This window comes from Falco rusticolus, chromosome 6 (genome assembly GCF_015220075.1).
Source record: "Falco rusticolus isolate bFalRus1 chromosome 6, bFalRus1.pri, whole genome shotgun sequence".
In the NCBI taxonomy this organism is placed as follows: domain Eukaryota; kingdom Metazoa; phylum Chordata; class Aves; order Falconiformes; family Falconidae; genus Falco; species Falco rusticolus.
The window spans coordinates 35,916,109-35,937,563 of record NC_051192.1 but is presented as its reverse complement, the minus strand read 5'-3'; the positions used below and the strand labels follow the sequence as shown (position 1 = coordinate 35,937,563).

Genomic DNA, 21,455 nt, shown 5'->3' with positions numbered 1-21,455 from the left:
CATAAACCACATGCCTTATTCTTCTGGTTTTGAAAAAAAGTGTAAATTTAATTTCCAATTACTTATTTTTAGGCAAAAAGCTATTATTATAGCAATAGTGAAATCAGATGTTGTTTAGAAATTTATTTTTATACAAAGATACAGTGTGACTAGGTTTTTTTTATTACTGTTGTAGTTTGTTTCATTATTTTAAATTTAAATGTTTGGATTGATTACTGATACATGCCATTAAAAAAAATGCCTTAAAAAAAAAAAGGAATGTTCACAGCAAGTATGTTGCTCATGTGGAATCCACCCCCTATAGAGAATACCTTTAAGAAAAATTTGTGTGATTGTTGGTTTGCTTTCTTGGGGAAGGGAGAGGGGGAAGCTTTTGGTGGGTGTTCAAATGTTTTAACAATGTGCAATGACATGGGTCAGGTTTTTATTAGCTTTGAGGGGGATGTTTTCTCTCCTTTTTTATGGTTCTAGTCTGGAGCCTTGCTGGAGGGTTAAAACAACTGAAAACTGGTGGAGGTGGTTTGAAAGGGAAAGGGCTTCTTTGTTTTAGATTTTTTTATTTGTTAACCTTTGCTCAACCTTTAACATTGTTGACACTGGGGTTAGGGGGATGAGGCTTCTGTTTTATTTCCACAGCTTAATTGGGAAAGGTACTGCTGAGCAGACTTTTTAAAGCAATATAAAATGGCATCTGGCAATTTCATCATCATTATCTTCCTGAGGATTTTTTTTTAAAGTCTGATCAGTTAATCAGCAAAAGCTTGTCTTACTGTCATGACAGGAAATTAAATACAAAATTTTAAATCATGATTGCTTTATTTCTAGCTCAGAACCTAAAAATATTTTTTATTGTTAATAGCATAAAAAGGAATACCAATAAGAAATGTTTTTTAAATGTGAAATTGTAATATCGTTAATCCATTTTCTAGACTTTTTTACAGGCTCTGATTCAATTCAGGGAACTTGGTGCAAGGATATATTGCAGACTATCATGAGTTTTACTCCCCATAACTGGGCATCACATACACTAAGCTGTTTTCCAGCTCCTCTGCAGGTAATAGTTTCAAACTGATGATTTTATAATTGGAAATACAAAGAATATATTCTCTTAATGAGATCCTTTGCCTTTTGGTAGTTGATGAGATTCTTGTCCTGTCCAGACTACATTAATCTCAAGTCCCTAAAAAAATGCAGCATGATTGTAACATTGCTATTTCTTCAGAAATGTATTAACTTTGAGTATTCTAAGGCCAGGTTTGGCCAACTGATAATTCTGGTGGAAGGTAAATCGGATCTTTTAAAAAAACTACAAAAGTCAGAGGAGCCTTTTTTCTTGTGGCAGTTTGTCATGTAGCTTTGTTAGCGACAAATCACTGTGGTGTCATGGTGAAGCAACAGCACTGTCTAGTAGGTTGTATTGTAACAGGGAAATAGGAACTCATAAGGCAAAAGTTTGCTTGTGCGAATGTTTTTTTCTAGGCACTCAGTCACAGAAAAGCCTACTTTATTTCAGGTATTCTTCAAGCAGAATAATGTACCTCAGGAAAGCCGTTTTAACTTGAAGAAGAATGTGGAAGAAGAATACCGAAAGTGGAAGTCTATGACCAATGAGAATGATATAATCACACACTTTTCTATGCAAGGTTCACCCCCACTTTTCCTTTGTCTTCTGTGGAAGATGTTGTTAGACACTGATCACATTAATCAAATTGGCTACAGGTGAGCTTAAAATTAAAAGATGTGCCGTTTCAAAGTTACTACAGCAACATGCCGTGTTCTGAGACTTACGCTTTGTACATTAACAGCTTGATTTGTACATTTTTTTATTAATGCAAAACATGGGAAAAAGGAGGGGAGCTAGGTATTAGCAAGCATATCATCATAATTGTGCAGTGTTGAAGACTGGTTGCACCACACAGTGATCTGCAGTGTATATTCTTCCTGGTAAAAGACAAGGCTATGAGGTGTGATTTAAGCATGTTACTTGTAATGGCAGTGTTTCAGGCAATGTGAAATAGTAAACAGAAAATATAAAGTGTTTCTTTATTTCACCTTGTAGATGAATAAAGGCCAAATAATTGGTTTTTTGAAACAAATGTTGGATTAAGATGAAAACTTACTATAGAATTAGTAGTCCTACAGTATTTTTACTTGTTCTCAGTAGTAACAGCATCACCTCCAGCCGTGATAGATGCTTTGTTTTCAGTCCTTCTTAGGTCTTTTATTTATGATAACATGTGTTACTTCTCTGTGCAATAAGGAAATACCATTATTTTAATGCTATGGAAAGTTGAGTTGCAGAAGATTGTCCTAAGAGGTGTATAATTAAAAACGCATAACTAAAGCATGGGTTCTGGGCAGAATATGATACATAAGAATTGGTGTGCTTGAAGCATTTCTTTTGATTAGTAACCAGACTGGAATTCTGTTGCTCTAAGGACTTCTTGCTTTGCTTTGGAATTTTCTTCAGTTCATTTAATAAAGGGAGGGGGGTTGTGGGGTTTTTTTTTCGTTTGTTTGTTGTTTTTTTTAAAAAGACAATTGTATTAAAACCCACTAACTAAAAATAGACCAGCTAAAAATGTAGTAAGAACAGTAACAATTGCTTGTTGCTTTTTTTTTTCTTCCTTGTTAGAGTGTTAGAAAGAATTGGGGCCAGAGCTCTGGTGGCACATGTCAGGACATTTGCAGATTTCTTGGTGTATGAATTCTCTACCTCTGCAGGAGGCCAGCAGCTCAATAAATGTATTGAGATTCTCAATGACATGGTGTGGAAATACAACATTGTGACACTGGATAGGTTGATACTGTGTTTGGTAAGTATCGCCTTAGAAGATAAGATGCCAGTTTTTCACACAGAGTCTGCTGAGTCACTTTTGTAGGAGCAATCTTTTTTAAAAATGCGTTAGTTTTAAATAGTGACTCTTTACTAACCGAATAATGAAGTAAAATAATAGTTTTCTGTAAGCAACATAAAACTTGAAGACTTACAGTTCTCTCAGTCCTTCAGCGGAAGCTTTTTGGTTATTTAATGACAGCCATTGAATTGGTGTCATTAAATGTCGTTATTAGTGCTTTGGGTCTCTGACCTCAGAGCTATGCAATTATTTAGGCTCTAGAGAGGGATCTGGACCGATGGGCCAAGGCCAGTTGTATGAGGTTCAACAAGGCTGAGTGAAGGGTCCTGCACTTGGGTCACAACAATCCCATGCAATGCTACAGGCTTGGGGAAGAGTGGCTGGAAAGCTGCCCAGCAGAAAAGGACCTGGGGCTGTTGGTCAACAGCCGGCTGAAAATGAGCCAGCAGTGTGCCCAGGTGGCCAAGAAGGCCAACAGCATCCTGGCCTGTATCAGAAATCCTGTGACCAGCAGGACTAGGGAAATGATTGTCCCCCTGTACTCGGCACTGGTGAGGCCGCACCTCAAATCCTGTGTTCAGTTTTGGGGTCCTCACTGCAAGAGGACGCAGAGGTACCCGAGTGTGTCCACAGAAGAACAACGAAGCTGCCGAAGGGTCTGGAGCACAAGTCTTCTGAGGAGCGGCTGAGGGCGCTGGGGTTCTTCAGCCTGGAGAGGAGGAGGCTCAGGGGGGACCTTATTGCTCTCTACAGCTGCCTGTAAGGAGGTTGTAGGCAGGTGGGGGTGGGTCTCATCTCCCAGATAACTAGCGCCAGGACAAGAGGAAACGGCCTCCAGTTGCACCAGGAGGTTTAGATTGGATATTAGGAACATTTTTTCACGGAAAGGGTGGTCAAGCGTTGGAACAGGCTGCCCAGGGAGGTGGTAGAATCACCATCCCTGGAGGTGTAGATGTGGCACTTAGGGCCAGGGTTTAGTGGTGGACTTGGCAGTGCTGTGTTAACAGATGGACTCTGTGATCTTAAAGGTCTTTTCCAACCGAAACGATTCTGTGATTTTACAATTTCTGACCATGATTCAAAAGCAAATGGAAAATCTTGTATCCATTAGAGTATGCATCCTTTGCTTAGAATTCAGCCTGTTGCATCAGAAAAATAGGAGAGAAATGGTATTCTTTGTCTTTCCAGGTTATCCTACAATATAAAGCAGAGTTTACCTAGAGAGAATTAAGGTTTCCTTCAGTAATTATACTTTACATACATTAAAATGAGATTTTAAAATACATGGCTTTTTGGTTGAATTTTAGTTTGGTTTTCAAACTGAAGTCTAAACATGTCAGATGGCCAGAATTTTGAAGCAACCTTAACTTAATTATCATTAATCAGTTATTTTCAGTAAAAGATCTGACAGCTAAAAGCCTGAATTCTTGAAGAATGTGCTATCGCTGGGGAGTTTGTAAGACTTTCTGCCTATGGAGTAAAAAAATATGATTATGGATACTTTTCATAGATGATTGAACCTGCCTCTGTTCTGTGACTTCACTTGAAACATAGAGTTGAAAGACTGAATGTTCAGTGTGAATTTGCGTGTGGCTGTACCAGATGCGCAGCTGAGTTTGCTAGCCAAAAAGGTTATAAAGTTGACAGCAGCATCAACTGTAATTCCATGTTTTCTGATCCATTTTGTTTAAGGCTATGCGTAGTCATGAAGGAAATGAAGCTCAAGTCTGTTACTTCATAATTCAATTACTGTTACTGAAGCCTAATGATTTTCGAAACAGAGTGAGTGATTTTGTGAAGGAGAATTCTCCGGAGCACTGGCTGCAGAATGACTGGCATACGAAGCATATGAGTTATCACAAGGTAACAAAGCTAAGAAAATTCCTTTACTCTAATACTTTCTGTGGTGTTGAGATCAGCCACAGAGTCTTTTATCTTGTAAATGACAAGACAGCTCTGTCAATTTTTGAAGTTACTTAGTAAGTTGTAATTTACTTGGGCTGATATCTATTAAAAAAATAATCACTGATTATGTAATAATGTTAAAATTATAATGCAGTGATATTCAAAGACAGAAGCAGCTGAAAAGTTGTCTGGAGATTCATTCTTCCTCATCTAAATCTCATCTTTCTGAAATTTCTTAGGTTTGCTGAAATTCATTTAGAACAGTTTTTGTGCATCAGGGAGAGGGTATTTCCTTCTGTTGTTTTATGGCTGTAACAATAGTTAAACTGACATTTTCTTGTAATTATTAAAGCTTCTTCCATGTCCTGTGTGGCAAGAACATGATACTCTGTTATGTTAGGGAAGTGAAGTGCTGAGATTTTAATGCTGCTGTAAACATGGTGGCTTCTGCTGCCTGGAAAAGGATGTACCTACCAATGGAGTGTTCTGTAAAAAGATAAATAATCACTGAGATGAAACAGGTAGAAGCAAACTCTCATGTAGCTGAACACATACAATCTAGTTCTGATCCAGAAGCTCTTCGGTCTGTATTAGCCCTCTGCTGTAGCTGTACAGTGTCTCGAAGTGTAAGGGTAGCAGGGAGGCAGATTATATTAGGCTGGGAAGTGCTCTGACATGGCTGCACAGTTACTAGAGACACTGTGGCATATAGAAATTTCAGTCACAGGTAAAACACTGTAAGTTCAGCCTTCAGCTGTAATCATCTGGCATTTGCGTGCACTGCAATTCATTCCCAGGGAGTTATTACATGCATATTATTTCTCAGTGTTCTGATTCAGTATATGATGAATGATGAACTTTCAGTAGTGCTGATTTCCCCTAAGTTTTCTCTTAAAGTTGTTGACAAGGACACTTAAGCACTGGCTGCTTTCAGCTTTGCTTTGGGATGCTTAATGTTCTCTTACACCTGCTTTGAGTGGTGGTGAAACTTTGTTTTTCTTTTTTTCTGAAAAAGTTATCTACTAGTCTAAGTGAAATGGTCTCACTCGTTCATATATGATAATGAGGGTTATGAAGTGTCTTTTTAAAGTAATGTAGATGCTGAATGTTTAATGCACTGCTTTTAAGGAGAGAGCTTTTGATTTTCTTGGATTTCTTTCCCTCCAGAAATATCCTGAAAAGCTGTATTTTGAAGGTTTGGCAGAGCAAGTCAATCCCCCAGTTCAGATCCAGCCCCAGTACCTACCAATTTATTTTGGAAATGTATGCCTGCGCTTTCTGCCAGTGTTTGACATCGTAATCCATAGATTCCTGGAATTGCTTCCAGTGTCCAAATCACTAGAAACTTTATTGGATCATCTGGGAGGTTTATACAAATTCCATGGTAAGTTATTTGTGAATGTATACTTTTATTCCTGTTGTGATCATTCTCTTCTTCATGATAATCATCTACTAGCTCAGCAGTTTTTAATCCTTTCCTATTTTCTAAGCCCTGCATATAGAGAAGTACATTCGCTTCACAATAATGAATTTCAGCCTACCAACAGTGAATTTGCTTTTATTCAGGTAGCTTTTACTAATTCATGCTTCCTTCACAAATTTCCCTTTCATTTCCTTCTAGTAGTAAGCATGTGGACCTGTGTCCTAACAATCTTTCTGATACCAAGACTGAAACATCTAAAAAGCTGTTCCTTCATCTATTCTTGTTTAAGATTCAAATAACCTGTTTTTTTTAACACTTCTGTAACTGCACTTATTATAGTAAGTTTTTGTATAGATGTCATTGCTTTGTTACGCCCAGACAATTTACAATGTTCTTTCCTTATTGTGAATTCATTCCTGGATTCTTCCCATTTACTAACTTTTATATGAAGAGAAGATTTAGACTGTTTAATTTACAGATATATTAGTATTATCATTAGGATATGATCTGTTAGTAATAATGACTTTCTTTGCTTGACTTCTGCCCTTCTGCATACACATTAAAGTGTATGTACAAGACAAAGGAAAATTAGTGTTGTATAGTGAAATAATGAGCATGAATCAACTCCATGTGCAGTTTTTAAATACATGCAGTGTAATCCTGTAGAGCTCTTATTTTAATTGCCACCATAAACAGTGCTGCTAGAAGTTATTTCTGTTTTTTGTTGTTTTCCTTTTCTTGGCAGACCGTCCAGTGACTTACCTGTACAACACTCTTCACTATTATGAGAGGCATCTCAGAGAGCGCACAAACCTCAAGAGAAAACTTGTTCATGCCATAATAGGCTCTCTCAAAGATAATCGCCCATTAGGCTGGTGTCTAAGTGATACTTACCTCAAATGTGCTATGAATGCCCGAGAAGACAATCCGTGGATTCCTGATGACACTTACTATTGCAAGCTCATTGGAAGACTAGTAGACAATATCCTTCTTCAAGTTCACGTTAAGCTGTGCCAATGCCATATAGCTTCATTTCATCAAAATACAAAGCTCTCAATTTCTGTCTGTTCAGATGTGAAATAAAGCTTGGAGTCCATCTTTAGCTGCATATATCAGTCTAAGTTCATATTAGATGACTTCAGTGTACTTTATTTTCTACACAAGGACTGTGCAGCCCTAGTAAAAACATCTTAAAAGATATTGCAAAAGCAAAGTACAGTACAGCTGTATAAATATTTCACTTTTAATGCATCACTTACAAGTACAAATACTGATGTTTATGCATTCTGAATTGAATTCTAATTGCCACATAAAATCAGCTTGATACAAAGTATGATTATTAAAAACATGTAGAAAATTAGGTTACTTTTTTCTAATGCCATTATCAATATTACTAAGAAAAAAAATATTGTAAGCAGTGCCATGTTTAAGATGGTATATAACTAGCTGTGTCTAGTTGAAGATCGGTATATGTGCTGTTAGCAGCTGCTGAGATTCTAGTTTTTAGGAGGGAGAAACTAGAAGTTATATTTCTAACACAAACTTACATTTTCTTAATTGCTGCCTTCCTTTTAGTTTTTACAGTTATGACTACAGCTGATGTCATTTCCTGTGTAAATAGCTGGTGAACCCGTGCAGCTATATTCTAGAGAACAGCACTAGTGGAGTCTCCCTGGATGTTGTCTTCTTTCTGGGTCAGTGTTATGGGAGTTGACCAACTTTCTCGATACGTCTTTCTTCACTCCACTTCCTGAATTTGCCTTTCTTTTATTTGTAACTTCAAAGAAGTTTTTTAGGTCTCTCTAAAGAAAGCTAAAATTATATAAATCCCTGCTTTTGTGGGGTTGCAGGGTTGCTTATGCAAATGTTAACTGTGTTTTGAGATCACTTCTATCTGTAGCTCACATGAATTAGTCTTGGTTGGCAAAGTGGAATATTTTCAGAGACAAAGCAGGTGCTCATTTTGCTTGAACTGTCACCCTAGAAGTCTGCTAGATGATCTTATACTAAAGCAAATTAATTGTTTCAGATTATGCAAAATAGAAAATTCTTGTTATTTTTATTTTCTTGTCTTGGAAGCAGATGGTGAGTGAGGTGGTTGGTGTTGTTTTGTTCCACCTCTTAACTGGCAAAATTTATCCTCTGCATGACCTTGTGTGTGTAGTATATTTATAGCTATGTATGCATGCAATCCTTCAGTGATTCAGTGTCTTGTATTTTATATATACGTTGCCTTGTATTCATCCTTTTGTCCATATGTCTCTAGTTGTATGAAATGCGGTTGTTTTATTTGCTCTTGGTAACTTACCTTTCAATTTTACTTAGTATGAGTGATATGTATACATATATTTTTAAGCAGTGTGCTGCTTACACTAGTCTATGTTGGGGCAGCTTTTTTTTTCCTTAATCAGTCACCTATGGCAGGCAAATCACCCGGTCCGTTTCCAAATTGTGACTGGAGGTTCAACGAGTTTCCTAACCCAGCTGCCCATGCTCTCCATGTTACGTGTGTTGAGCTTATGGCTCTGGCTGTTCCAGGGAAGGATGTAGGCAATGCACTACTGAATGTTGTGCTGAAGAGGTATGTGGCGCTCTGAAATTGTTTTCTACAATATATGATACATAATTAGAGATTGCTAAGGTACTCTGTGATACTAATTTTCTTAGGGTTTTTTTAAGGTTTTAATTAAGTATAAAAACTTTTAAGTTTATAGAGAAAAGTGGTTTTTAAGGACAAACAAGGCTATAGGGATCAAGCAGAAAAATTGTGTTGGATTTCAGTGCTGTAGTGGATTGTGTGCTTCAGGAGCAGTTGATTTGGCTTGATCACCTTAAAAGATAGAGGGAAGACCTCACATACACTAAGAACTTACCCAGTGGGTTCAGTGGCAGAGAGGCTGGAAATAGTGTGTTGTCCTTTCAGCTGTGCTGGGAGGAGGACATTTCATCAGTTAATATCACAGCATCTTTGAATGCAAAGGAAGGGGCAGGAAGCATTGGCAGGACTCTGAATCCTCCTGATGCTAATGTAAAATGAGAGGTACTTTGAAACAGAGTGGTGTGCCAAGGCTAGCGTTTTGTCATGATGCATTTATTTGACCTGTTTCTTGCTCAGCCACTGTGAAAAGAGCTGAAATGAAAGGACCTAATATTCTTGCAGTGAACAAATGCCATCTTTGAGCAATGACAAACTGAAATTATTTGATTTCGGCTTCATTCAGCTTAGTAATGTATTATTGCTAGCTCTATTTGGAGCACATGGAGGGAGGAAGTCAATAAAGGGACAAGCCACCCTCAAGCACTGAAGCCTGTTTGGCAGGAAGAACAATGTGATAACAGCTTTTGAAGAAAACATGCTACTAACAGAAAATCATGCCTGAACAAAGTTTTGAAAGCAACATCAGAGTGGCATTTATACTGTCTGTTTGCTCTCCTAAGTACCTGTATGTGGTTTTATGGTTATCTCAACTTGAGAAGTATTCTTTGCATTGGGTCTTTAGGTGCACCAGAAGCACAAAGTGCAATTGTGAATTTCAGAGCATTTCTTTTCTTTTTCTCTGTCTCTAGTCAGCCCCTGGTGCCAAGAGAGAATATCACAGCTTGGATGAATGCAATTGGACTAATTATCACAGCCCTACCAGTGAGTCAATATGTTATATTTTAACACTAAAAAAAAAATATCTCCTCTTCCATGTAAGGTCTATCATCTTTATACAGTATATTGTAAAAACTTATAGCCAACGTCTGTAGAATCTGCATAGAGCTATATATCAGAAGGCTGCTTGCATGTCTGAGAAACTTCTCCTCCAGCATAGAAAAATTGACCAGATTTTTACGTTTTGACACTAGAATCAAAAGAGGTAAATCACTCCTATTTAAAAACATAGTTAAATGCCAAGTTTGTAGTATTGAGAACTGGATCTATGAAGTAAAAAGAGATCTGTAAGGGTTCTGTTGCAAAGCTAATTTTCTATTAATGCTTGCACTTGCACATCGTGTATCTCTTAAATCACATCAGTGAGATGTGCTTAAGAGTTCAAAAGCAAATGTGTGCAGTATTAGAGTTTGTGTATCACTTGGTACCGGACTAGGACTGCCTGAGTAATTTTGATCCTGTTACCTGTTGCTTTTATGTGCAACAGTTATCCTTTCTTCATGACTTCTCTTCCACAACAAAATGATTTCTTTTCTTGGAAGAAACCCAACATGGAAAAAAAAAAACAATAAGGATTTAATCCTTATTATTTTCATAATACTGCTGACTATCATTCTTGTTTCTTTGCATCTTCATCTCTGTTCTTTTGGCTTTTGTATCTTTTTGTTGTTTGCTTTTTCCATGTTGGATTTTCCATCTACCTTTTTCCATCACATCTGTTTGTGCCTTCACTCAGAAAATTATCAGTCTCCTTTCATTAAGGTTTTTTGCCTCTGCTCTGCTTCTTTTGGAGACCTTTATGTTAACTACCTGTATGTTAGCTACCTAAATAACTAAATTAGTGAAACATGTCTTGATAGTGCCACACGTTTGAGTGTGCTACATCCACTACCACGGATGCTTTCTGTATTGTGCTTCTTAATTTTTATGTTTGTCAGACAGGGGTATAAGCCACCATGTAGTTTAAAACGTTTTAAAAATTAAATAGTAGTATTGAAAAAAGATAGTAAAAAAAGTGGAAAAAAATAGTAAAAAAAGAGTTGAGGAAGCATTGTCTTAGGTGGTGTTCTTTTCAGAAGCATTTCCAACTTTCTGTTTTTTCCAGGAGCCATACTGGATTGTTCTTCATGATCGCATTGTGAGCGTTATCAACAGTCCCAGCTTGACGTCAGAGACAGAGTGGGTTGGTTACCCATTCCAGCTGTTTGACTTCACAGCATGTCACCAGTCTTATTCTGAGATGAGTTGTAGCTACACCTTGGCTTTGGCACATGCTGTCTGGCATCATTCTAGCATTGGACAGCTTTCTCTCATTCCTAAGTAGGTGTAATGGTATTTGATGATTTACTTTTTCTTTTAAATTCCATGCATATTATAGATAACAAAGCTGTATCTGTAGCATTAGACCAGCAAATATGTACAGGGGAGCTCCAGAACTCACCAGATAGATTCACAAGTTCTTTTCCAGCTTGCCCTTCCACTGACATAATTCTTGTTACCTGTAAAGTTTGGGGCTTTTATCTAGAGTGTGACTAACTTTAATGAGCCTTTTTAATCTTTATTAGCTTTTATGCTTTTATTAATTTAAAATTTTCTTAAACGGTTGACCGTAGCATATTTCTAAAGCATCAACTATAATCAGTAAACGTATCCTTAATTCTAGCAAGTACCCTGTACTGCAAGTTGAGATGCTTTGCTGACTGAAGGATGTGGTAGTGGTCCACTTAATCATTAAAGCAAGCAAAAAATACCACTACATTAGAAGATTAGACTTTTGCCAGGGCTGTGTTAATGACAGAACTTACAGACTTCAGTTACTAAGTTTTAAAATAACTGAACAAAAATGAAGGTGGTTTGCTGTATTCCTCAATTAATCCTGAACCTTGATTTAAGGGTAGTGTTAAAATGTCAGAGGACAGCTTTTTAACTGTGCGTAGTGTTATACTGAGCTCAGAATCATTGCCTGGAAATGTTCTGGAGCTTCACTGAAATAAATAATATTTGAAATAACTGATATTTGCAGAGCTACATGGTATTTTCTAAAATGAAGGCCCAAATCTGTGAAAGAGAATGTGATGTTTTGGCTAGAATTTGGGGTAGGGGAAAAAGTCCATTTGAAGTATTAAGTGTCCTGAAATACTGCAGGTTCCTCACAGAAGTGTTGATACCCATAGTGAAAACAGAGTTCCAGTTACTCTACGTTTACCACCTTGTTGGTCCTTTTCTACAACGGTTTCAGCAGGAGAGGACACGATGCATGATAGAGGTAAAGTGTAGCTCTTGGCATACTTTATACAGTATATATTATTTTAGCTTTGCAATTATATTACAAAGCAGAATCTGATAGAGGTCTTTGATAAACATTCAGAATTAAATTCTATAGAAATTAAACAGTATTTTCAAGGGTCTGAATTGCTGCGTTGGTATCCAGCTACCCAGTTAACTGCTATCTTGTCAGCTTGGTTCAAGGATAAAATAGATTTCTTTTTTTACCAAAAAAGAAATACAGCCTCAAAAATAGCAAGCAATGCATGCTTTCTTTGGCTGTCAGACTGCATGCATCAGACTTTCTGTTTTAAAAGCTTCTCTGCAGAGGAAGGAAGTATGCAAGAGGTGAATTGTGAGGGTGGAGGACCACAGGCTGTTTCTTACATACCTATCAATGTGGATAAGGTTAGGAGAGAAGAAGCGAGATGGAGATGGCCAGTAGGCAGATGAGCTGAAGAACGGCATGTAGCAGAGACCCTTCTGGAAAAAAGAGCTTAACTTGGGATTCTGTCTTTAAATATCTATGCTGTTGGTAAATATACATAAAGCATGCTTGTCAAGTATGCAACTTGTCTCCCTCCAGATTCTGACCAACATAACATACAGGTCTATTGCCACTACTGATTACTCTTTCATTCCCAGTTACCAACGTCTGTACAGGGGACTTCGCTATTAATTTTCTAGGGTCCCCATGAGTTCCTGTCCTGCAACTCTCCCCACCCTCCAGTTCTTTCTAAAATACTTGATTTGAATACATTGTTTTTTGAAGAAGTAAAAAAGTGTAGGGATGCATACACAGTGGGAGAAGTCTTTGTTCCCGTGTTTTTGGATATATCATGAACGCAGGATACTGTATGAAACTGATCAGCTAGTTAAGTAATCTTATGGCAGTGTTTCTGTTTACTTGTTTACATATTTCCTCCAGTTTTGTCCAAGTTACAGCCTTTTCTAGTTCTTTGTAAGTATACTTTGGAAGTAGGAAACAGAAAATATGTATCTAATTGTTTAGAAATCTTGTTTTCTGTGGTGGTTTTTTTCTATGGGTTTTGTCTGGGTTTTTTGGTCTTAAAGCTACAATAAAAGTAACTGCAAAAAGGTTTTTTTCTTAAAGCAGTGCTTGAGTAAAAGTATTGGTAAGCAACAGAAAGTACTGTTGGAGCTTTATAGATTCCTCTATAGTACTATAAATTGCTAGTAACTATTGCTTTGACTGGTTTCTTCCTTCCTCTGTCAGAAATGATTTTTTTCTGTGCCTGCATTGAACCAAAATACAAAAAAAGTTAAAAAGCTGTCAGCTTTCCATGCTTCTTAACATTCCCATACCACTCCTTTTTCTTTGCAAGGAATTGATTTTGGTGTGAGGAAATCACAAGAAGTTGCTACCTTCAGAGTAGACAGCAGCTATCCTGTGACTTAAGTGACCAGCCACAAAATTCAGGTTTTCACAGTGCCATCTTTAAATGGTCATAGGCATACATATGTTTGCACACAACACTTCCTTAAGTATGTTTGAATACTCTAGTGGTAAGCTCTTTGTAGAGAGTGCATTGTATGCATTTGTAGAAGACCTTGCTGGAGTCTAGATACAAGCTGAATGCAGTAAACTGTAATGTCTGCTCTCTAAAAGACTCAAATCTTGTGCTAAACTTTCTTCTAGTTATTTACTAAGATGCACTTTTGTGAAATTGGTAGGCACTTGCTTAAACCATATTGCAGTCAATGACATTTAAGCACTAATTACGTAGCATGTACCAAAATACCATCATTGCACTCACCGGAAGTTAACTTGGGAAAATGGGGTCATTTAATTGGGCATAATGGGATGAGTTAGACCTGCCTATTTGTCCTTGTAAGAAAATAGTTAGGAATCACAGATACTTAAAAAGCAGTATTTGTTGCACTGTTTAACTGTATTTCTGCGCTAAAGAATTTTAAAACCTGTTTTCATTTGGGGTGCTTTTTGTGTCTGTGCAAACAGATCGGAGTGGCATTTTATGAGATGCTCCTGAATGCAGATCAGTACAGCTCACACCTGAACTACATGAATCCTATATGTGACTTCTTGTATCATATGAAGTATATGTTTACAGGTGACAGTGTGAAAGACCAAGTAAGTAAACAGTAGATATTGATACTTTAATATCTTTCCTCCCACGTAGCAGTTTAATCTTTTTATGAACTATTCTCGTAGGTAGCAGTCCAACAAAATGCTTAACGGTTGACTAGTCATTATATGCAAATTAGGAAGTTGGTGCACTTCTACACGTTTAAAAACTTCAGATTCAGTAGACTAGTAGGTATCTCAGATTTCAAGATTAATTTCTGTAGTCTGAAATTTAAAATGTAGCTTGAGGATGCTTTAAGTACTATTATTAAAGTAATCGCTAGAAATAAAGCTATGGTATGTTTCATAACTTTTCCTCATTTCAATCTACATAATTTAAGCTTTACCTCATATCTGATCCATTAATATAACTTGACATATGACAAAAGTAAGAATGCATCCATGCTCAGTGAAAAATCATTCACCCAATTTAAGTTTATAACAGTATGTGCTTTTCAAAGTGTCAGTTTTGTGAATTGTTTTGCAAAGCTTTGGTATATAAATGTAACACCAGAGAGGTGTTTTTTTAAGGTTAGTTATCAGAAGAGGTCCAAAGGTTAACATGCTAAATAAATTATTGACATAAATATTACTATTTGCTATGTATTTTCTTTTTTTCACTGTGCTAATGTGATGTTTGTGTACAGTAGTGACGTAAGTCAAAATACTTCTGTTTTACCAAGTGCATTTCTTTATTTCTTTATGCATTTTTTTAATCAGGTTGAGAAAATAATTTGTAATTTAAGACCAGCCTTGAAGCTTCGGTTACGCTTCATAACACACATCAGCAAAATGGAACCAGCTGCTGTTCCACAACAACCTCTCAGTAACGGGTCACCAGCACAACAGCCTAGCCAAGTGCCTGTTAATGTTGCTTTGCCAGTAACACAGTGAAATGAAGTGTTCGGCTGGCCTTGATGTGAAGGCTCCCTTCTGTTGCTGATCAAGGTGAAACAGCATCTGATCTGAAATCTCATATGCTGTATAAAAGGAAGGAGAACCACATACAAATCTCTGCTTCATTTTCTGTTGTGTAATGAAGCTAACTCTATACCTACGCCAGTCTTCTTAGACTAGATGAGGTATATATTGCCTTTCTCTGAAAGCACTGAGTAAAGGTTCTCTGCAAGCAAAATACGTGGATTTCTGAAGATTTTACAATGTCCTGCTCCCTGTCCTGATTTGAGTCATCTGGATTCTTCCTGTTTGTGATATGAAAGGACACTCCATGTATGGCCTTTTTAAATTTGGGTTCAGCCTTATTAAAAATTTCTGATCTTTTTGTCCTGCAGAAGAATTTGAATTCTTTTTCTCTTTTGGACAGACAAGTTACACCCTTATACAGAAAAGCTCCTAGACAGAGAGATTGCATCAACTGTATTGAATTAATTATAACATATTTCCAAAGACTAAGAATGAGCTTTTGAAAATATTTGTAAATTTTGTATATACAGTTTACGTTCAACAGATGACCAATGGGTTTGATCTAGCATCAATTACTAGTCTGTTAGATTACTACTCAGAGACTGTCTCTAATGAATCTATTGGAAGTTTGCATATCCCGTTCAGGCTCTGCTGGTTCGTATTTTATCTTTCCTGTTTGGGAAATGGGGTCATTTTTAAGTCAATCACATGAATTTTATTGATATCTTATTTTAGATTTGTAGAATATTCTACTTTAAGTTTTATGTGTTCTATGTTCAGCAGGTTTTGATAACAGAATTGAAAGGCTCAATGTTTTGTAAATACTTACCTTGTTTGACAAAATTTTTAAATTAAAAAAAACCACTTTAAAAGACTGCGTTAGTATTGTTAAGCTTATTTGTTTTCTACGCCCATTACCTTAAGAATAAGGATTGACCATAGCAAGTATACTTCCATGTCCCAAGTTCTCCATCAGATTTACAATAATGCCAATTTTAACCTGTTACAAATAGAGTCCAGATTAGTAAGGGTCAGGTCTGATTTACATCTCTAAAAAATTTAAGTTATGAAAAGGAGTTGTTGATTCAATGGGTGGAAATTTTTTTCTCTGTTTCTTTTTGAAGGACAGCAAACCTGGATTGCTAGAAACTGCTGTCATTTGTATTGTACTTGGATCCTAAACTCCACCAAATGTGATCTGAGTAACGGAAAACTGAGTGCTTTTCAATGAGTGTAGTCTGACAGAAAAACATGTTTGCATGTCATATGCTGTATGTTTGCTTTAAAAGGTCTTGTATTCCATTCCAGAGTCATGTGACTCGAATACATTGGCTTGATGAACATAGTTGGTCCCCAAAGATCCAGTGACCTTTCTGTATAGGCCTTCCCATAGGCTTTCTGGGGCAGACCTGAGAAGCAGAAGTCTGGTTATGGCTTTGCCGACTTCTGTCAGCAGTGAAACTCTGTTAAGACTACTTCTTAAATAGTTTTTGGAGTACACGAATAGAAAAGCCTGTAGAAACAGCATGTTTCGTAGCCGGTCTGCCTCTATGTTCTGAGCTCATCCTAACACCACAGCTATTTTTCTAAATTGTTTTATTTCATATTTAAGTAGTTTTGGTGTTGATGTGGGACCCAGAGCATCCCTTTTAATAATCTAGTACCTGGTTTTAGTCGCTGGAAGTTCATTGATAGTATTGAGGAAGTTAGATACCTGTCTTGAGAAGCAAATCGTGAAAGTTACTGGACTTCTTTAAAGCTTTGGGTGGTTTTAGTGTTGGTTTGTTTTTTTCTTTTCTTTAGTAGGTCTGGGAAATTAACTTCTTTAGTGCAATGGCAGGCAACAGTGTTGTACAGAAACAGCTGTCTCATTCAGCTTTGTGTCTTTACCACTCATGCAGTTAAGTTGATTGCAATACACTGGCCTTGCATTATGTGGAGTTGATTTGCCACAGCTGGGCTGGCAATAGTAAATCATTGAAAAACTTGTTCCATCAGTACTGGACTACATTTGAACTTTTGACTCAGAGCTCTAAGGCTCTATATCCCACCAACAGTGCTGTGAATCAGGACGGAGCCCTTGCGTAGCTGGTAGAGTTAGTGATTTACGTGGTTTATGTATTACAGAATGCAAAGGGAAGTCTGTCTCTTCCTCTGAGCATGCATGCTTGTTCTCTGCAAAACTCACCTCGTTTCTGGAGGTGCTTAACCCTGATTTGGAGGAGGTTACCTTGGAACAAGGTATTTCTTCTGCTAAAATCTATGCTTGCATCTTCAGCAGTACTGGTCTAAAAATTAATTCTTAACAATGCTTTGAGTGAAATAATATGCCCTTTAAAATTCACTTAACCAAATTCACTTTCTAAAGTACTAGCACAGTAAGACAAAATTCCAGTGTAATTTCAGATGTGTTTGTAATTGGTTATGACTGTCATATGGCTGGTTTTTACAATTTAAAGTACTGCATTTGGCACTCTGCTGGAACTTGCAGCACCGTGAATAGTGAGGGGTTTTGGTTTTGACTTTTGTTTTGTTTTGTGGTCATTGGTGGTTTGGGGTTTTTTGTATTCCAAATTGCAGGTAGCCAGAATAGACACAATATAACAGGCTTCCTCCACCTCATCTGACTTTTACAGAGAATATTTATTAAGACTTGAACAGCCTATTAAGCTAAAAATAATTGAATATTCTACCTGGGCATAGCAAGAGATTAGCATAGCAAGCCAAATTTCTGGACAACAGCTAACTTTGGAGCAAAACATACTGGTTGCTGTTGTTGTCCGTGTTTCTAACAGAACTATGCTCAGATGTTTTCTTTTGTTCATGATGAACCCTTCAGTTTCCTGTACTGCTATTGTCCTGTTAACAGTCCTGGGTTAACAGTTGGACTTGACGATCTCAAAAGTCTTTTCCAGCCTAAATTACTATGATTCTATAATACGGCTGGCTGATTCAACAGATGATTAGAAAGAAATTTGAATTCCCTCTTCAACACCAGAGGGAGATTTCTTAAAAAAAATTAATCTGATCTTCAGCTGATTCTGTGTATAATGGAAGATCCTGAACACTCCGATCTTCCTTGGATCTACCAACACTTTGATGCAAGATTTAACAACTTAGAAGCTATACTACACGTTGACTTAATGTTTAAAATATGCTTTGTTATTTCTCTTCCTCATAAATAAGTTTACTGGAGGACTCCCTAGAGCTAGGGATTTGCAAAATCTTCCAAACAAATACAAAGATTTTAAATCCTTCAAAATTGTCATAGATTTCTTTTTTTTAAAAAAAAAAAAGCCAATCACTTGATGCATGTAACACAGTTGATGAGAGATTTTTGCACTTGATCACCTCAGAAAATAAGCAATAGATAAGAACAGCGTATTTTACTTTGATTTTTAGTACTAAGACATTTTAGGACACAAATGGGTACTTGCGGCTTGGCAGGCTATACATAAAATCATGCAGCCTTTTTGAAGGTGCACCAAACAAGGATATCATTGTGAATGGCTGCTTTGACTGCTGAATTCACTTATTCCTGTGACTCTGCAAGACAAGTGTACCTCCACCATGCCTACTGCTGAAAATAATCTTACAACAATGAATGAACAGCAAAGTAAAATAATCATGCAATACTTAATTTACAGTGCCTTCTCTAACTCCAAAAGCTGGTGAATGTTTTTTGGCTTCCACTGTGCCTTTGTTCCTTCAGCAAATCTATGTGCAGTAAGGCACAAACTTCTTTTTCTGGTTTAGGATCCAGAAACCTAACATGGAAGGGTTCCCATTCAAACCCCCTGTTTCTTCACTTATACTGCTGTGAGCCATGGTCAGAGAGACAGCAGTGTGCTTTTCATCTTTTCTTCTAATAATTTGAATTGAAGCAAAGGTCTTTTTCTTTTTGGTCTGTGCTCCACCCCCCCCAGCACCTTTTTCCTTCCCTCCCTTGTATATCTGTTCTGTATAAGAGCTTGTGAACTGTGGTGCTGTGTAGGTCTGGTCCTTCATCTCATTAGTGTTCCACACAGACTGCTTTGTGACTCACTGGTGTGCATCTGATGTCAGATTTAATAGGAGTGAGTTGTTTTAAAGGTAAGAGGGCACTTCTAATGTTTTTCTCCTGCAATGTGAGGGAATCCTGTCTGTTCTGCTAAGAGGAGCGTGGTGGGTTCCTATCAGCAAAGGCAGAGGATCTGTAGTTCTCCCCTAACTCTGTTAGAGCACTGGGTGGGCCCAGGCTGCCTTATAGTTTAACTTTTAATTATAATTAAAAGGCTGAAATGTCTCCGCATCTAATTACTCCCCCCATCAGTGCTGCATGGGACATTTTTAAAGCTGAGCTGCATGAAGAAGGAGAGACTGAGGGAGGCCATGCAGGCACAGGGAAAAAACTCAACCTTATTTAATACTTCCTAGGTATATAATTTCATCCACATTGTGCAGGTCTCTGATCATTTCGTATCATTGTTCTTAAATAAATTGGAAGTTTGATGTTCCAGATTTAAGGTGCTACTCCTTTAATGACTTTTGCTCACGAGAAGAGCTATGTACAGGAACGTAAAGCTTTGTGTCAGAATTGTTTATTGTGGTGAAGGCTTAAGGGGATGAGATTTATGTTTGGAAAGTGAAAGCAGAAATACTGATGTGATAGCAAATTGCACTTGGGTGACATTAGGTTTCAAGAAAGAAATTTAAAAACGAAAGAATCCTGTCACGGTAGTAAAGCTACTGGTTTTTGTTAGGCTTGCATCTGTAAAAATATTAAATTGCAGTAAGCCCTGCCTGTGGACTTAAACACAGCTGCTGTGCTGTAAGCCCACAAATGCAAGGTGATCCTCTTTCACTGCAGGCTGAGCCAAGGCAAATCAGCCTGCACGTCAACAAAGAGCCATTCTCACAGTTACTGTCTCTCAGAGGCACTTTCTTCATCATACGTTTGAACCAAGATTCATGTGCTTTATATTTTTGTGGTCCCCCCTCCACCTCCTTCATGCATGTCTCTGTAATGTGGAGGGGGACTGGGGAGTACTTTGTTCTATCTGTGGCAGGATAGGTTAGGGCTTGCATTGCATTCCCCGGAAAATACGTGATAAAACAAGGCTGCAGGTGACCTCACTCTCGGATTAGCCATTACAGCATCCGTTCATCCTCTCCAGTACTGGACATAAGGGGCAAGACAGACAAATGAGAATGAATTGGTTAGTTGGTTGGTATTCTATTGGAGGCAGTCAGGAAGGCGAGTAATGTTGGTTGCAAGCCTCTGTGGTTTGGTTCTTGCTCTCAACTGGCCTCTGGGAAAGAGCCTGCCACTTTCCATTTACTGCTTATCAAGGCAAGGGAGACTGGCTGGCCACACTAGGTGCTGGATGCTGGATTGTATGAATACCATCCAGTCTAGTGCAGATGGGATGTAATACCCAGTGATCTCTAGGACATGTTAAATACAGCAAAACAAGCAAGGAGAGGACATACAAATGTCAGTGAGTTCCATGATTCACATCATTACATATAGATGGCTACAAACAGTGACAAATGAGCTGACAGAACAGTTTGATAGTCCTTCTGTATAATACTTGTACTGAGATGCAAGACTTGCAGAGGCCTATTCCACACTAATGTGAAGAATGTAACTGTTGTGACATCTCTGCCTTTTTTTTTTTTTTTAAGCACATTTTCCCAATGCTGCTCTTGAAAGCAGTGGCAGGTATATTCAAAATAGTAAAGTTCTACCAAAAGTTGTATAAAATACAATTAGCATGTTCAACGTGAAATGACAGCACAGCAATAACTGTATGATTGCAATGGAGTTGAGAAATTCAGTTGATTCCCACTGCAGCTATAACATAGGCATGCCATTATTTATTAAATACCATCTAAGTAAAGAGCACAAAATGCGCTCCTGAATGAGCCAGTCCCTGAAGAACTTACAACCTATAAATGAAGGTATGCAGAAAGAGAAAAATAGTATAGCTGAGAAAAAAAAAATAATGATGATTTGTTGGGTTTTCTTATTAGCATATCAATTTTCCTGTAAGTGCTGCAAAAGCAGGATGCATGTGTACTATCTTTGAATGATAGTACCACTTATGGTGGTGTTTGGCAAATGGAGGAGGACCTTAAGGGGTGAGAATGAGATAAACAGATGGGAACGGAAACTGTTGATGTTCTCAGAAGGGTTGAGAGGTTGAATTCTCTTAAGAAAATCCCTGTAGGCTCCTTCCTTCCTTGACGCTATTTCTGCTAAGACATAATTTAGCGGAAAGGAGACCTGGCCATAGCTTATCACGTCAGTATCTTTTCTGTTGCTTTATTTGTATT

General features: G+C 37.6%; 1 protein-coding gene across 2 annotated transcripts in view; it reads left to right on the top strand.

Moving 5' to 3' along the window:
• MED23 (mediator complex subunit 23) overlaps window positions 1–16,014 on the top strand; it is a 40,400-nt gene extending 24,386 nt beyond the window's left edge. For both annotated transcript variants that reach the window (XM_037391613.1, XM_037391612.1), the window contains 12 exons: window positions 930–1,054; window positions 1,514–1,719; window positions 2,636–2,816; window positions 4,551–4,721; window positions 5,931–6,147; window positions 6,932–7,168; window positions 8,602–8,767; window positions 9,754–9,826; window positions 10,947–11,161; window positions 11,987–12,107; window positions 14,088–14,219; window positions 14,934–16,014. In XM_037391613.1, coding sequence (XP_037247510.1) covers window positions 930–1,054; window positions 1,514–1,719; window positions 2,636–2,816; window positions 4,551–4,721; window positions 5,931–6,147; window positions 6,932–7,168; window positions 8,602–8,767; window positions 9,754–9,826; window positions 10,947–11,161; window positions 11,987–12,107; window positions 14,088–14,219; window positions 14,934–15,107 — 2,018 coding nt within the window. In that variant the 3' untranslated portion in view covers window positions 15,108–16,014. The remainder of the gene's footprint in view (window positions 1–929; window positions 1,055–1,513; window positions 1,720–2,635; window positions 2,817–4,550; window positions 4,722–5,930; window positions 6,148–6,931; window positions 7,169–8,601; window positions 8,768–9,753; window positions 9,827–10,946; window positions 11,162–11,986; window positions 12,108–14,087; window positions 14,220–14,933) is intronic.
• Window positions 16,015–21,455: the final 5,441 nt, after the last annotated feature.